Raw genomic sequence first — 18199 nt, 5'->3', positions numbered from 1 at the left:
GAGAGGCTTTGAGAATAATTGATATTTCTAATTATGGAGGCATTGATTTTGGTTCCTTGGTTAAGGTTGCATTAGGATTTTCCTTTTAATGGTATCTTTGCAATTTTCTAGTTCTGTTCTGGCCTAAAAAATAAAAGTTATACATTTTACGTAGTGTGTTTACATTTTCCTAAGGTACTTTAGGTATGGAAAGTTACGGAGTTAAATTAGGGTTTCAAAACATCCTTTTCCCCATTTTTTGAGACAGAGTTTGCCTTTTTTTGTTGTTGTGATGGTGGGGACACAAGCTTGGTTTACCATGGTGGACAAAACCCTTATTTTTTTTTTATAAACGTAATAATTAGGAAAGCCAATGGCTATAAAAAAGTAGAGGTAAGAGAGTAGCAATTATTTTGAAAGGTTTCAGAGTGTTAGTTTGTATCAGCAAAAAGAACGAGGAGTACTTGTGGCACCTTAGACTAACAAATTGATTTGGGCATAAGCTTTCGTGGGCTAAAACCCACTTCATGGGATGCATTACGTAGAAAATACAGTAGGAAGATATATACACAGAGAACATGAAAAAATGGGTGTTGCCATACCAACTCTAACGAGACTTATCAAGGTGGGCTATTATCAGCAGGAGAAAAAAACATTTGTAGTGATAATCAGGATGGCCCATTTCAAACAGTTGACAAGAAGGTGCGAGTAACAGTAGGGGAAAAATTAGCATGGGGAAATGTCTGTAATTGAATGACCAGGGAGATTGAAGTGTTCTCTGACTGATTATGCGCAAAAGAATAAATAGACCCAAATCAGACGTCAAGAATTATAACATTCAAAAACTAGTTGGAGAACACTTCAGCCTCCCTGGTCACTCAATTACAGACCTAAAAGTCGCAGTTCTACAACAAAAAAACTTCAAAACAGACTGCAACAAGAAACTGCAGAACTGGAATTAATTTGCAAACTGGACACCATTAAATTAGGCTTGAATAAAGACTGGGAGTGGATGGGTCATTACACACAGTAAAAGCTATTTACCCATGCTAATTTTTCCCCTACTAAAAGGAATAGAGGAGTGTCAGCTATACTAGGACGCTGAAAGCTAATATCAGTCTTTCCAAGATAGCAGATGCAGCCTCTTTTCTAAAGTATCATAAGTATTCATGGTGTCCTACAAAAAAGAAGAAAATTTCTTGACCAGAAGTGCTTAACTGGGTTCTATGGTTTGTGGAACTTCTTATTCATCCTTATGTTGGAGTTTCTGGCCTCAAGGAGTGATTTAGCTTTGCTCAGGGTCTCTTGATCGCTCACTGGGCAGCCACATGTTGAGTCTTGGTCTCAGAGCAATAAATAAAGGTGACTGAGTATTTAATGGTGACCGTGTTCATCAGGACTCCCACGTTTTGTTGAATGATCATGATGTCTTACATTACATCTTGGATTGTTTTGAAGCTCTTTATTAACTTATATATAGGTAAAAAGTGTGCATATACACACTCCATTCACCCCTGAAATGCAGCTACATCTAGGGTGGCACACGGATGTCTAAAACAACTAACAGTGAAATAGTTTAGGACAAGAAGAAAAGAATAACGTGCCAGTAGAAATGTAATAAAAATGTAATTATCAGAACATAAGGACACAAAGATCATAATCTTGTGAAAAGTGCCATAGGACTTATTGATCACAAGTCGTTAGAGTATCAGTTTTGATTATCTTATAATGCAGGATGTGGCTGGATGCTGTGAAGTTTAACTCATTTGCCAGATTTATAAACATTTTGAAAGCTTGTGCTTTTTAATCTTTGTTTCCTTCTTCCAGTAGTCAGAGAAGTCCATCACCAGCTCCAAATCATACCTCCAGCAGTAGTGCGTCAAATTCAGCAACTACACCACAGAATGCATCTGTTCGGCCTACATGTTCATTAACACCTACACTAGCAGCACACTTCAATGAAAATCTTATAAAACATGTTCAAGGCTGGCCTGCAGATCATGCAGAAAAGCAGGTGTGTACACATTCAGATTATGTTGAAAATGTAGACTTTCCTATGAAGGTACTAAGAATTCTCTTTTAACACCATAGCATTTTATTATTTTGAATGTGTCTGTTAGCAAAATTACTGTCATGCAGTGATTTAGCTGTTCAGATAAAAAGGTCCTGTGGAACAGGTGCAGTTGTGCTTGTTATGAAAGCTAGTGACTTTTCAAGCCCTGGGTAACATCAAAATTCATTTTTATTTGGTAGGACTATTAAGTTTGTATTTGAGCTTTGAAAATGTTTCAAAACTGTTTCTGCACATGGCTGCATTGATAATGCAGTTGTAATAGGGCAAAACCAGGCTATAGGAGAAACCTTGATAAACTTGCACATTTCGACCATTGGGATGCCATATGTGGATACTCAACTTTCAAACATAAAAACTTACATCCGAATTTCTGCTATCCTCATGTTTTTTCCTTTCTACCACTTCATTGCTCTCATAACAGTTCAGGTATAGCTGTGAGACAATAGAGTCCTTGTGCTGTTTCGGACTACTATCAATCTATTTATTTGCATTATTTTTATTTTTTTATATATATGTGTGTGTGTGTGTGTGCGCCTATCCACGTTGTTAAATTGGAGTTAGGGTTGGGTGTATCAGTATTTTAAGGTTTTAAAAAAATTTATCCCCAAACTAAGCATTGTGAATCCAGCAAAAAAAAAAATCTGAATTAGTTACCCTTAAAAGAAATGAAACATACTAAGAAATGGAAATGCACAGTTAAGGTTAAGGTTATTTGGGTGTCCTGCCTTGTAGTTACACCATGAGAAGAAGATACGGGGGTGGGGAAGTTTTAAAAATCAGTTTAATCTAATCTGGGGCTACAAACACTAATATGCCTTAATCCTAAATTATTTTATGGTGTCACTACAGGACAGAGTTATAGCTGTTGGGTTGCCTCGAGCTGTGTTCATTTTGATACCATTTAAAAAACAAACAGACCTTTCCCTTCCTGATGTTTACGTCCTTGTAATATTTACCAGGCATTGTCTCCATTCTTGTTTGATCAACTGATACATACTTTGTTATTTTAACCTTCCACAGCTGATGTTCCTTCCCTTTTCTTTTCTATAAGTCCTTCAGTTACTCCACATTTTTCTGGTATCAAGGTATCAGAAGCTATAGTAGTGTATCTTCAATTTGAAAAGTTCTTGTCTCCTTCATCTCATATGTTGTCTACGATTTTACTTTTTCTGTTTGATCATAATGCATATGCAAATTCATATATACACTGGTTGTCATGTTTCGCCCAACAGCTCATTCAGTGCTGCTACTTTTAAAATAACACTCTTCTATCACATCTTTGTTTCAGATAATTTTTTTCAGTTTGGACATTCCTTTTTTCTGCCCATATTTCTAGTGTATCTAGAGCCATTTCTACTTCACTGATGTTCATAAAACCTCCCAGTGTAATACTGTCTAAGCATAAATGATATGCTATTTATCGCTCCAGTATCAGTAATAAAGAAATTGAAATTAAACAGATCGAACTCTAGGTGATAAAATATTCCATTTGTCACTATTTTGTCATTACCATTTCAGCTGACTTTCGTTTCATGTGACAGTGTCATTTCCAGGCTGGTTTAAAACTTACTTAGAAAGAAAAGCTATTCAAAGACTATCTAGGATGCTATATCAAATTAGATATGTTCTATCCTTTACATTCCCTTTGTCCATTACATTCGTAATTTAATTCAACAGTGATCAAGTTTGTCTGGCACAAAAATGATCCATATTAGGTTTTTATATTAAGATTGCAGAATAGAATTTAACGTTTTCTTATGATTTAGTTTTCATGTTTAAATTTGAATGTGCCTTGCTGTTTCAAAGCCCTATAATTCCTTTTTAATCAAGAGTCCAATTTCCTTGAATTATGTCCATTTGCTTCTAGTGAGTAATCCAAAATCGCAGCGCTAACTTTGAATTAATTTTTTTATTTAACTCCTGCAGGCATCAAGATTACGTGAGGAAGCCCATAATATGGGAAGTGTTCATATGTCAGAAATTTGTACTGAATTAAAAAATTTAAGATCTTTAGTTCGAGTATGTGAAATTCAAGCAACATTGCGTGAGCAAAGGTAAGAATTTGTTTGGGCATTTATCTTCAAATTATTTCTAAATTGCTCATTCTGGTGTCCTATTTTGGATGAGCTTGATTTACTGACAACTTAAGTTTTAGCATATTTGTCTTTTTCAAGTATAAAAGCTACCTTCTTTGAGTGCTTGCTCATATTGATTTTGTTCTAGGTGTGCGCACACCCACGGGCACAGTCATTGGGAGATTTTTTTTCCTTAGCGGTATCCATAGGGCCGGCTATGGTGCCCCCTTGAGTGCCACGCTCATGCATCTGTATATTAGGCTCTGTCGGCCCTATGCCCGCTCAGTTATTTCTTACCACCCATGTTGGTTAGTCGGAGTACCTTTCCCTGCATAGCAAGGGCTAGCGGTTTTGTCTCTTCTGACTTCGAGCCTAGGGCCTTGTAGATAGTTTTTTATAGTAGTTAATGTTAAGTAGTTGTTAAGAGTAGTTAGAAGTCGGAGTCCCAGCAGGGCCGCCTCAGGCGGGGAATGCCCCGGACTCCGGGGTTTAAGCCCTGCGCGGACTGTAACAGGCTTATGCCTGTAAGTGAACCCCACAGCAGCTGCCTCAAGTGTTTGGGAGAATCACATGTGAAGGACAAGTATCATATTTGTCTAAATTTTTGACTCAGGACTCAGAAAGAGCAGGATATTCATATGTGGGCTCTCCTCATGGAGGCTGCCCTTTGTCCAACTTCTGAGCCGTCTTGCCAAGACTCACCTAGTACCTTGGCCTTGCACCACCAGTATCGGTGCCCAGAAAGAAAACAGCTCCCTGGCACCGGGCAAGAAAGACCACGGGGCATTGGGCAAAGGACGGAGTTCAGGCCTTCCTGCCACTCTGGAGCCAGGTGGATGTGCCTTCCCAGTCAGGGCCTTTAGACCCTTAAAGGATCCAACACCGACTCCTAGGAGCGGTAGGAGACCTAAACTTCTGGTGGTATTGACTACTTCCCAAGCTCTCCTGGCACTGAGAGAACAGAGGCTGCCGCCAGCACCGTGCATGCCGCAGGAATCGGCAAAGGCTCCCTATGAGGACAAGCCAGACGCTAAGACCCTTCAGGCAGTGGAGCACTGCCGGTCTCCCAAGACAAGCCAGCGCTCTCCATCTGTGTGTCGCAGATCTCTGGCATTGCAGCCCAGATCCTCTGTGGCTCATCCTTGGTTACCGGCATCACGATCGCGGTCTCCATCATCTCAACACAGATTGCCTTGGGGAAGGTGCCGATCTCTGTAGTACCGGTACCATTTGCCCTCCTACAAGTCATCCTCTCAGCGCAGATCTTGGTTGCCTGCCCTGTGGGAGCACTCCTCGTCACAATTGCGGTCCCCCTTGCTCTGGCACCGATCATCCCACTCCAAACACTGGTCTCTGGCAGCAATGGTCAGCAGACCTATTCAGGCATCGATGGCTTCACCATAGTCACCAGAAGGGGATTCCTTTGACATGGAAGGGAAGGTCAACCCCTCGCCAAGACCCCACTGGCGTAATTGGGCACCTGAGGCCGTGTTGACTTACACGGCGCCGCCTTGGCAGCGTGGCCATTGGCCAGCACAGTGGCTTTATTGGAGTGCGTGGGTCATGTCGGTGATGACACTGCCCCCTTCACACTGCTCATCTGCTGCCACCTCAGAGCAACAGCTAGGAGGTCGGGGTAGAAGAGACAGCGCCCACTTCCCAAAAAAACCCTCCAGCACAGGGGATAATGTCCCAGAGCCTCCTCCTGCAGTACAGTCATTGTCTTCTTTCCCGGAGGAGGCAGTCATGGGACCCTCGAGGGCCAGCCCACTGGACGATTTTAAAGACCATCACCACCTCTAGGCCATGTTTTGACGGGTGGCCAAAAACTTGGGCCTGGAGGTTGAGGAGATGGCTGAGCAGAAGGACACCTTGTTTAGTGTCCTCTTAGCCTATACCCTGGCACATGTTGCACTACCAGTCCATGATGGGGTCCTGAAAATTGCCACGGCCTTCTGGCAAACCCCATCATCCATCCCTTCTATCTCCAAAAGGGCTGAAAAGAAGTACTTCATCCCAGCCAGTACTTCAACCCATCATATTAATAATGTATACAGATGGACTTATGAAGTGAATCATATAAAATATTGACCTTTTAATAAAATAGTTCATAGTGTTTATATGCAAAGATTTGTGGAGATAAAACTGTTTCTTTTAGATTTTATCTAAAGTGCTAATAATGTAGCTATTAAACAGAAACTATACAAACAATTAAAAGCCCTGTATTATAAAGTGTTGTCCATAGTAATTTGGATGCCTATTTGTGATTTTGCAGCATATAGATGACCTAACAAGAGGTCAGTTCATGCAACTGTACATTTCAGAGGGTTACAGGAGGTTGGTACGCAAATACAAATATTATGTTTCCATAACCAGGATTACTGCACAAGTTCACCTTGAGATCTTAACTAAAATATATTACAGCACAGAATTTGGCACCACCCACTCTTCACATTTCACTCCCCAAAATGTATATTGTTTAAAGTAGATGTTGGTCCTAAATGATTGAGATATAAAGAGAAAAACCCAGCTACTCAATATTGGTTTATTTTCTCTTGAGGAGCAGGTAAAACTTCTCAGAACTGACACAATTATACAATATCTTCCTTCATCACCTGTATGTAGGCAAAATATTATGACAATGATCTTGAAATAGGGCCCAGTCTTGTGAGGTGTCGAGCACCTCTTGTGAGGTGTTGAGCACAAGTACCTTTATACCAACCCATCTCCAGGCTCACTGGTTGCCAAAAAGGACAAGCAGAGGCACACCTGTTCAACTCCCAAAAATAAAGAGGCCAAAAGACTGGACCTTTTGGGGAGAAAAATTTATTCAACAGCCAGCCTGCAATTCCAGGTAGCGAACCATCAGGCCCTCTTTGGCAAGTACAATTTTAACTTATGGGACTCCCTCTGTAACTTCAAGCAGTCTGTCCCTCGGGGTTTGGCCCAGGAATTTCACACCCTGGTAGATGAGGGCACTGCAGCAGCTAAGTGCTTTCTCCTGATGGTGTGGGGGACGACAGACTGGGCAGCTAGGGTGGTTGCGTTGGGGGTGGTCATGAGGTGCAGCTCCTGGCTTCAGACTTCCAGCCTGTCCCAAGTGTTGCAGACCTCTGTCCAGGACCTCCCATTCGATGGGAACGGTCTCTTTTTGGAGCAGACTGATGCAAGGCAGAATGAGTTAAAGGACAACCCAGGCCACACTTTGCTCGCTGAGCATGCATACACCATGCAGTCTGCATGGAAGCAGTCCCAGCCACCCCCTCCACCAAAGCCTTGACATGGGTCTTCAACAAGAAGGGATAGAGACACAAGCTTTAGTCATTGCCACCCTTCCTCCTCCTGCTGACCCATGCAGCCCAGCCCAGCAAAGCATCCCAGGGGCCAGAAGCGCTCCTTTTAAATGTGTGCTCAAGAGCGACACCCCAGTCAATTCCGGGGAATTCCGAGCAGGTCCCATGCACCGAGCCCGGTGCTACCAGCTTTTACTCCGAGATAATGGAAGATGAGCGGTGTGAAGGGAGCATTGTCATCATTGGCATGACCCACACACTCCAATAAGGCCACTGCATTGGCCACTGGATCCCCAGATCCATCTTGTTCTTTCCTCAACCATCTTTGTCCCTGTAGTTTGGGGCCTGGTTGCGAGTCACCTTGGACCACTGGGTGCTGTACATACTATCTTGGGGCTCTATCCTGGAATTATTTGCCGCTCCTCCCTCTCACCTTCCCCATTTCTCTTTCCCGCTCCTCCTCATGGACTCTTCTGATGAGCAACTCCTTGTCCAAGAGGTCAAGAACTTCCTGCACTTGGGGGAGGTCCCTTGGGACATGAAGGGAAAAGGATTTTATTCCTGCTACTACTTAATCCAGAAAGCAAAAAGGAGAACCATTCTGGACCTGCGTTGCCTCAACAGGTCTCTCAGAAAGTTGAAGTTTTGCATGGTCTCCCTGGCCTACTTCATCCCCTCCCTGGATCCCTCGACTTGGACACTTATTTTCATATTCCAAGGTCACAGTTGTTTCCTCTGGTTCATAGTGGGCGGGTGCCATTTTCAATTCACTGTGCTGCACTTTGGTGTCTCATCAGCCGTGAGGGTGTTCACAAAATGTCTGGCTCCAGTGGTTGCTTACCTGAGACATCGAGGGGTCCAGAACTTCCATATCTTGATGACTGGCTCATGAAGCGCTGCACCTCAAACGCCAAGGTTTGTCCCTGTCATCAATCAAGGGTCCACCTGGCCACTATCTTGGCTTTCCATCCTCCATTCCAAGTTAGGTCGATCTTCTCTCATGACAGGACGACACGGTTTTTGAAAGGTCTGGAGCATCTCTACCTGTATGCCTGGGACCCCGTCCCTCCCTGGGACCTGAAACTCATGGGGCCTCCCTTTGAGCTTCTGGCTTCCTGCTCTCTCCTGGAAGGTTTCGTTCCCGGTTCTGATAATGTCGGCCCGCAGGGTGTCCGAGATCAGAGCACTTACTTCAGAACCGCCCTATATGGTCTTCTGCAAGGATAAGGTCCAGTTGCGACCACACCCAGCGTTTCTGCCCAAGGTCGTTTCCCAGTTCCATGTTGGCTGGAACACATACTTACCCATCTTCTTTCCAAAGCCTCATATGTCAGATAAGGAGTGCAGGTTACACCCTGGATGTCAGGAGGGCGCTGGCCTTCTACATAGATTGACAAAAGCCATTCCATAAGTCAACACAGCTGTTTGTTCTGGTGGCAAACAGAATGAAAGCTTGCCTGATGGCTGCTCAGAGAATTTAATCCTGGATCATGGCCTGGATCATTGCCTCCGCCAGCAGTCATGAGGGCACACTCGACTAGGGCACAAGCGTCATCAGTGGCCTTCCTGGCATAGGTTCCAATCCAAGAGATCTGTAGGGCCGCTACCTGGTCATCTGTCCACACGTTCGTGTCTCATTATGCACTTACTCAGCAAGCTGAGACCACGCTGGCTTTGGCAGAGCAGTGCAGAAAGTGGCAAGACTGAACTCTGAGCCGAACTCTATAGACACTGCTTGTGAGTCACCTAGAATGGAATTGACATGAGCAAGCACTCAAAGAAAAAATGATTACCTACTATTTCGTAACTGTTGTTCTTTGAGATGTGTTGCTCATGTCCATTCCATTACTCACCCTTCTGCCCCTCTGTCGGAGTTGTTGGCAAGAAGGAACAGAGAGGGCGTAGGGCCAGTGGCACCTGATATACCGACACATAAGTACAGCACTCTAGGGGGCCCCACAGCCAGCCCTATGGATACCGCTAAGGCAAAAATCTCCAACCGCGCATGTGGGCGTGCACACACCTAGAATGGAATGGACATGAGCAGCACATCTCGAACAACAACAGTTACGAAAAGGTAGGTAACCGGTTTTTCCTTGATATACGTTTTACATATTTCACACACAGATGCCTCTTGACAATATCCAGTGAACAGATCAGCTATGCAATGTCTGTACATCTTTTTATTCCATGGATAGAAAAGAAATTGTGTTCCACATGCATTAGCACGCTAGGTAAATCTGATCAGCTTACACAAATTTAGATGCTTCTACTAAAATATCTAGTATGCATAAATCACATCTGTAAATTTGGTACAGTTTATATAGTTCCACTTGATATGATTTGTACGCTTGAAGTATTTATTAGGTCTTGAGGCACAGCAAGTTGAGCTGCTCTTGTTTGATCTCATAAGCTAAGTAAAGTTGGTTCTTGTCAATATTTAGATGAGACTTCCAAGAAGATTTCAAGATTCTTCAGTAAATACTGGTGATTTAGTGTGTGACATTCTCACCTTTTGAGTAATTACTGGCTGATTGCCCTTGCATAGTGCTAAGGACACTGAGATATTAAAAATACTATCAGGACAAGATACAAAACTGAGGTCAATATTCAATATTAGACCAGATGACACTTTTTATGATCAAGGATGTTGGTCCTGTTTAACTTCCATTTTAATTCTGATTACTAAAATTCTCCCTGCAGTTTCACTGGATATATTGTTTTCATTTCCTCTCCTAAACAGCTGTAGTGATGCTGTGCATTTGTTAAACAGTTGCTGTGCTCTACATCAGAAATGGCTGCATTTCAGTGGTGCATGAAGTGATACCTGTGTACAGAATAGGTAGTTTAAGATTTTCATGATGGACAGTTTTTTCTACATTTTTGCATTTGATTTTAATTTAACTGGAGTAATTTCTTTACATTTTCTTATTGTAAATGATTGTTTGGACAAACAATTTGGTTTCTCATCGATGGAATAAAACCTACAGGGATAATTTCTAGTCCATCTCTGGAGGAGTGTTTAACCCTTTCATAAGGTAACAGTAAGAAGATTTAAAGAAATTACTCTAGTTAAATTAAAATCAAATGCAAAATTTAGAATAAACCCTGAACACTTTAGGATTCAATGTACATCTATAGCTTTAAGTGCCACCTTGCTATATTTACAGTACATGTTCCTAGGAAACTTAACTTTTTTTTTTAATGCCAGCTTGCCTTTATGGTCATCACAAAGGAATGGAAGAGATGGCACAGATGGCAAGTCCAGCAAAGGAAGCTTTGTAAAAGTCTGGGATCTTTCAAACTGATGTATCAAATGTATATGCATTCCATAATCTCTGGGTATTTGGAGCTTTAGCCTCAGATACCGAAGAAAAACAAAATATGTAAATTACTGGTTTTGAAAAACACATCTGTGCTTCATCACTAGGCAGAACAAGAGTTTGTCTCATGTATGTCTTTTGGAGCTTCAGGACATCTTTCCATTTTGGAAGTTGTGAAGTGGCACGTTGTCAGCCAAAAAACATTTCACAAGCACGTCCATTATGGTTTAAACTGCATCTCTGGTTATTTTTTACCTGCATTATAAGATATTAAGGTTCAAAGGGCAGTTGTCTTAATTGCCCTTAATTGGATAAATTTCAAAAAATGTTTTACCAAAATTCTGCTGAAATAGCATGCTTTCTCAGTTTCTGTTAAAATGACTGCTGATCATGGAATATTTGTGCATAACAAGATTTCATGATGATCTTTGTACCTGCATAATTCATTCAGTCCCATTGCACTTCAGCACCAAGTTACACAATATGCATTAGTTCTGAAAAAGTAGTGTCTAAAGCGGAAGGTTCATGTAACTTGAGTTACTATTAATGTAAGTTCAGTAGAGGAAAATGCAGTTCTATAATAGGGATGCCAACAAAATTATTAGCCCTAAAAATTAAACTGTTATGAGAGCTTTCTTGTGTTGGTGCCCATAAGGATTCCATTGTTTTCAAACTGGTATTTTGCCAGATAGTAGAACACAAAATACCTTTTAAAAATGTTCTGTTCTACCATGCCATGACTCTAAGAAAGTGTATAAGGTTAGAACTGCTAGAATAGGTTGCATGATACATAGAGCTGTAAATATATTATAAAATTAAACAAAATGCACTTGGCCAGATTATGTATGGCCATTACAGCTGTACTAAAGAAATGCGAGCACGTGAGTAGCTCCTCCACTCTCTGTTTGTGGGTGAAGAGTAGGGTAGGAAGAGTCTGGCCAGTGCTTTTGGCGGTACGCTGTCCAAGAGAGGGCATGTTTAGATGGGTGTGTTGCCATGCCCCTCCCCCAGTGCATTGGCAGGGGGGCTGCCTGAGAGGGAGGTATCTGGATATGCCTTATTAAAGGCCATAGTAAAATTGTAGCCCAGCACCCAGGATAGTACTCTGCCATATACAGGCATAATGCCTTTCTCTGTAGCATTCAGGTACTGAATGTTGTCTTCCCTTGTGTTCCCTTGGACCTTAATTTAACTTACGTATATTAAGGATAAGTGTCATGGTATGTTAATTGTATTTAGATCCAGCAATTTTATCCTTTATTAAAAAACAAAAATTTAATCTAAATACTTGAGATTTATGCAGTTACATTTTGTAGTAGCTATACTTTACCAAGGAGGATCTCTGTCTAGCAGAGTTAAAGTAATGTGAAATGAATATCTAGTTTGACTAAGGTGTCATTTAGGCATGGTTTTAACTGAAATGTTTGTGACTTATATTGAATATGAATATTAGTCTAAGAATATAATGAAAGTTCTTATACTAATCTGACTCTATTTTGTCTTGCAGGATACTATTTTTGAGGCAACAAATTAAAGAACTTGAAAAGCTAAAGAATCAGAATTCCTTCATGGTGTGAAAAGTTGTGAATAATTGCACATAGTTTTGAGTACAGGAACTGTAAAACTGGTTGCCCAGTCTTAACATTTTTGAGCTGCATTTGAGTAGACTTTGGACCATTGAGCTGGGCAAAAGAAATGACAAGGGGAAGGGGACAGGAGGGAGTCAATTCAAGGGGAAAGATACAAGGATGATTTGTAAAACCCTTGAAATGTAGATTTCTTGTAGATGTATTCTTCACGTTGTAAATATGTTTTGTAGAGTGAAGCCATGGGAAGCCATGTGTATCAGAGCTTAGACATCCAAAACTAATCAATGCTGAGGTGGCTAAATACCTAGCCTTTTACATGTAAACCTGTCTGCAAAATTAGCTTTCTTTTTTAGTTAATTTATCATTCAGAAATCTTGCATTTCTTAAAATTCAATGCGAGCACCAGGCGATCTGTATGTAAGGCTGCAACAATTTGGAACAGTTTGGGTAATGTACAAAATATCATGAAACAACTGTTTCCACACTTGCACCGAATCAAGAGCAGTGCTTCTCCATTTCTGTTTTACAGAGAAACATTTTTCATTTTCTGTGTTCCATTTCCCCCTGAAATCCTAAATCTGATTTATCAGTTTTTTAATGCTTCTAATTTTCTCCTTTCTTAAGGCACTGTTGCTATGGCACTTTTTCTATAATCTTTTCATTCCTGTGTACAGTAGCTTAAAATTGCAGTGATTGAGCATAACCCACTGTTTGTATAAATTATTGAAACGTATTTCCATTTGCACCCTGTAAGAATGGTCTTATAGTACTGCTGGGCATGTGTGTTGAAAGTACATTACTTGCTCAAATATAAGGAAATAGCCCAATGAACATGTTAACATGGTTGTGGGAGGGGAAAGAGGAAAAAGCTAGTCAGATGTGAATTGTATCTGTTGTAATAAACATGTTAAAACAATGAAACACTGGTTTTCATTTCCTTTGGTCAGCGCATATTATAATTTGGTCTATTTGGGGATTCTTTATCAGAACTATTCTTGTTGAACATTTTTGTACTTAATTGAAATAATTTCTCAAGGGAGTTTGTGTTTAAAAATTGTAAACAATAAATTGTGTATAAAATAATTAAATATAAAATTCAACAAGGATGATTAAGACACCTCCCCAACAGTTGTCATATGTTAACTCCTGGTTTACCTGTCTTGCTATTATGACATTTCATTTCGAAGGATGTTTGTGTTGTAGCTAACTGTTCAAGTCTGGTGCTGACTGCTGTTCTTAGCCATCACAAAACGCTGAACTTGTGTAATTGGAGCAACCCACTGTTCGGAAATGGTGGAAAAGCTCAGCTTTGTATATTGTTTCCTAAAGTATATTAAAAATAAAAAAAAGAAACTATTGCTACTATAAAATAAATTTGGCTTTTTCTTTGCAAAAATCTTCTAAAGTCATGACTTGGTGCTACTGTGATGCTGCCAGAAATGTGTAAATCTCAAAAGTTTGTGTATTAGTTAAAAAAAAATCTTTTGAAGGCGCTAGAAGTAGACTAAAGTCGTCATATTAAAATACAAATGCTGTTGACACACCTTCAGATATATTCAAAACTGCCAGCACCCAAAGGTTATTTTCCGCAGAATCATGTCTTTCAGTACCAAAGAGATGCTAAATTCTTTGTATAGCCTGTTACGTCTTACAAGCGGTCTCAAAAAGCCATTTTTTTAACCAGTGTAAATTTTAAGTCCCACTGGCAGTGCTCTCAGAAATCAAAATTACTGTAACACTCCAAAACAAAATAAGAATACAGAGACTGCAAAGTAGTTCTTACACTTGATTTGGACTTGAAGTTGCTTTTTGTGGTTCTATCTTTTGAGAATTTATAACATGCTAAAAGTTAGCATCAGGAATATTTTATGAATTTTATTTGTGAAAGTGATACTGAATGCGGTCAAGACTGGTGCCTAAAATATGTACATTTTCCTTCACAGCTGGACCTGGGGATACTGCTGATAAAAATCTCTGATCAAGAGTACAAGGGTGCACACACAGTCTGACAGTGAGCACCCACACAGACACTATTTGAAGAACAAATATGGGCAGAGGCAGACCCATCACCACTCCAGTTCCTTCTCAACTGCCTGTGGCTTGAGATAGCACATCCTGCCCTCTTTTTCTTTGCCCACTTTGAGCCTTCTTGTTCTTCAAGTGCTTGAATGTGTCCATTCCAGTGTAGATGTGTGTGCGCCCCCAGGACAGTCGCCGGAAATTTTTTTCTCATTGGTATCTGTTGGGGTGGTTCAGGTGCCCTCTGGTGCCACACACTCATAGCTGCAATATAAAGGGCCCAGTCGATCCTGCGCCCCCTTCAGTTCCTTCTTACTATCCATGATGGTCACTGGAACTGCTCTGTTTACTTTGGCAAGGTTTCCTTAGTGGTCTTTATTTTTCATCATAGTTGTATATAGTTAGTATTTGTAAATAGTTTTTAGTCTTAGTTTTCTCTGTTAGCGGAGTTTTGTCTGTTCCCAGTGCTGAGGTGTGTCACAGTCTCCTTGCTTCAAGTCCTTTGCCTCCTGCCACAAGGCTATGCCTCTGAGTGACCCATACTCTAGTTGCCTAAAGTGCTTGGGTGAGGCTTTATGTTGGGGATCATCAGATCTGCTATGAATTTAAACCCTGTACAAAGAAAGATGAGGCCAAGTTAAAGTTTGTACTAATGGAGGCAGCGCTGAGACCTTCTGTCGAGCTGGTTGGACTCAGCACCAAGCACCTCGGTGCCAGTGAGTAGCGCTCCTCCCACAGTGCAGCAGTCCTAGCACTGTTCACTATCCCTGGTGCCGAGGAAGAAGCACAGAAAGTAGCTGGCCAAGAGAGGACATTCCTTGATACCGAAGGAGGCCAGGCACGGAGAGTAGAATGCGACCTACATCAAACCCCTCCTCTGCCCCAGCATTGCAGTCAGCACTGTTGACTCCGACCTTTATGAAGAAATTGAGTCCTGTACCAGACGAACCGTCGGCACCGGAGGGACAGTGCAGCACCAGCACTGTACGGTGCTGGCAGTACAGGAGTTGATGGCATCTGTGGACAGGAGAGAGCATGTAGCCCCTAGCTGCCGTTCAGTTCTGGGCCCTGCAGTACCATCCAGAGGGAAACCATCCATGCTGGCCCCCATGCAAGCTTTCCTGTCTTGGTACTGATCTCTGGCACCAGTGGGAACCTCACCTCCATGATCACCGGAGGGAGGCTCATTGGAATCGGAATTTGGGTCATATTCCTTTCATCCAAGGAGTCATCTCGGCTGCTACTCAAGTCATCCTTACACTTCTGTGGACCCCGGCACAAGAGTGCCATTGAGTGCTTGGCCTTTGCCAATTCAGTTGCCCTTTTGGAACTTGTGGGTGTTTATCCCGATCCCAGGGCCCCATTTGAGATGTTCCTACTCAGTGGCCTCCAAGAAGTCTCCTCCCCAGATGAGGTTGTGTCAGGGACAGGCATGTTGCTTCCCCAGGATGACGATAAGGCCCATTAGGAGCTGCTGAAGAGGGTGCCCTTAAACTTGGGTTTAAAGGCTTACGTAGTAAAGGAATAGTCCCATAATCTGGTTTTCATTCTGGCCATAGCAGAGCTAAGGGCTGTCAGTAATGCCTGTGCACATTTTCTGCCTTTTACTAAGAACACCCACATGAAGGTCATGATGGACAATATAACCTGTGTGTTTTACATAAATTGCCAGGTGGGTGCCATATCTGCCTCCTTCTGCGCAGTAGTACTCAAGCTTTGGAATTGATGCATCCATCACAATGTGCTCATCTCATCTGTCTGTCTAACAGGGATACAGAACGTGACAGTTGCCAGTCTCAGTCAGAATTTTTTCGCAGCCATGAATGGGAACTGAACTCAGAGTGCTTTGCAATATATTTGCCCTTTGGGGAACCTCAGCTATGGATCTCTTACTTGTCGGGACTAGAAATATCCTTGTTACTGCTCCAGGGCCAGCCTGGGAAAACATTCACTGGGAGGCGCCTTCATCCTCCCATGGGATGGGGACCCCTTGTATGCTTTTCCCCAGTTTCCTCTTCTATCCAAGGTCCTGTTAAATTCAGTGAGACAAAGCGAGCATTATTCTGATTGCTCCCTTTTGGCCAAAACAAGTCTGGTTCCCTTACCTGACACAGATGTCCTCCAGTTCCTCTTCGGCCCATTCCTCACCTGCTCTCTTAAAAAAAAAAAAAAAAAAAAAAAAAAACCTGGATGATCTTTCACCCCAACCTGAGAGTCCTCCACCTCCTGGCTTGGCTCCGAGGCTTAGAGATAGAATGCTCTGATGAGGTGAAAGATTATGCTACACAGCCGACAGTTGAGCACTTGACATACTTACCTACAAAATGGAAATGATTCCAAGTTTTTTGTTGTTCTAAGCACATAGACCCAACCTCATCTTCCCTCCCTTGATTTTACACTACATTTTAGATCTCAAGAGGTCAAAATTCTCACTGAGCTTCCTTAAGGTACATCTCGTGGCAAAACCGGCTTTCCACTGCCAGGTGGACAGATAATTGCTGTTCAGTCACCTGCTGACTTGTAGATTCCTGAAGGGCATTGGGAATCTCTTCCCGCATCTGAGACCACCCACTCCAGCCTGGGATCTTAACCTAGTTCTCAGGGCTTTGACTAGACCTCCTTTTGAGCCCATGGCAACTTGCTCTCTCACACTGGTCCATGAGGACAGTGTTTCTAATTGCCATCACCACAGCTAGCTGCATAGGAGAAATAGCAGCCCTGATGGCACACCCACCATGCATGGTCTTTTTTAAAGAAAAAGTAATTCTTCTTCGAGTGGTTGTTCATGTCCATTCAAAGTAGGTGTGCGCGCGCCGCATGCACGCCAGCCAGAAGATTTTCCCCCAGCAGCGTCCGTAAGGTCGGCCCTGGCGCCCCCTGGAGTGGCACCACTATGGCACCCTATAAAGGAGCCTACCGACCCTCCACCCCCTCAGTTCCTTCTTACCGCCGGTGACGGCTAGCTGGAACTTCTCTTGCACGTAGCAAGTTTGCAGTGTCCTATCCTTATGTATAGTCCGTGTATACAGTTGCATTATAGTTAGTTTACTTAGATCATTGTATATAGATTTTCGTAGTTGGGGGGTCCCCGCCCCCAAGTTTTCATCACCCGCTGGGGCATGCCCGGGTCCCCCGGGTTTAAACTCTGCAAGGACTGCAGGAAATTCATGCCCAAGAGCGACCCGCACTCTGCTTGTTTTGAGGTGCCTCGGAGAGAGCCACCAATAGGACCAGTGCTCTATCTGTAGAGTCGTCCGCCTGAGAACTCTCAAGGACAGAGCTCAAAGACTTAGACTCCTCCTGCGGTGCCCAGCACGTCTTCCTCGGTGCGGAGCACCCCGGCACCGGCATCAGGACTTAGGGCCCAGCCCAAGTCGTCAAAAACCCGGCACCGGACGGAGTCGGGTCATAGGAAGTCAGCCTCAGTGCGGCACCGCTCACCATCGCCAGTGCCCGCCAAGAAGAGAAAGCCGGTGAGGGAACGGTCACCCCACCAGGATCCGAGGCCGACGCCGTCTGTAGGTGCAAACGGACAGGCTGGGCAACAGCCCTTGGCGGCTCCGTTGACTCCCGCACCGCAGAGAGGGAGGTCGAGTCCGGACCAGCCTAGATCCCCGGACCTCAGCGGAGACTTGCGCCTCCCTTCAACGCTGGAGGCGTTCGAGGCGGCCTCAGACTTGATGGGACTCCCGGCGCCGGCCTCCCCGCACCGTAGGGAGTTGCCTACCGTGGTCCATCCCCCAGTACAATCAAGGGGCAAGCCGGCCATGCTGTCACCTCCCTTCCTGCACCGCGCCGCTAAGGCGGCACCGGACCAGATAAGAGGCTCCCTGCCGCCTCCGCACCA

The 18199-nt window shown here is 43.1% G+C and overlaps 1 protein-coding gene across 2 annotated transcripts in view; it reads left to right on the top strand.

Annotated features, from left to right (window-relative positions):
• WAC (WW domain containing adaptor with coiled-coil) overlaps positions 1-13249 on the top strand; it is a 107509-nt gene extending 94260 nt beyond the window's left edge. The window contains exons 12-14 of one of the 2 annotated variants that reach the window (XM_039524997.1): positions 1810-1993; positions 3980-4107; positions 12252-13249. In XM_039524997.1, the coding sequence (XP_039380931.1) occupies positions 1810-1993; positions 3980-4107; positions 12252-12321 (382 nt within the window). In that variant the 3' untranslated portion in view covers positions 12322-13249. Of the gene's footprint in view, positions 1-1806; positions 1994-3979; positions 4108-12251 lie in introns of both variants that reach the window. The other variant, XM_039524996.1, reaches the window with a different exon arrangement.
• Positions 13250-18199: the final 4950 nt, after the last annotated feature.

The sequence above is a fragment of the Mauremys reevesii genome, linkage group 2, assembly GCF_016161935.1.
Source record: "Mauremys reevesii isolate NIE-2019 linkage group 2, ASM1616193v1, whole genome shotgun sequence".
NCBI classification, from domain to species: domain Eukaryota; kingdom Metazoa; phylum Chordata; order Testudines; family Geoemydidae; genus Mauremys; species Mauremys reevesii.
The sequence above is the reverse complement of the archived record's forward strand: the minus strand, read 5'-3'. Positions and strand labels throughout refer to the sequence as shown.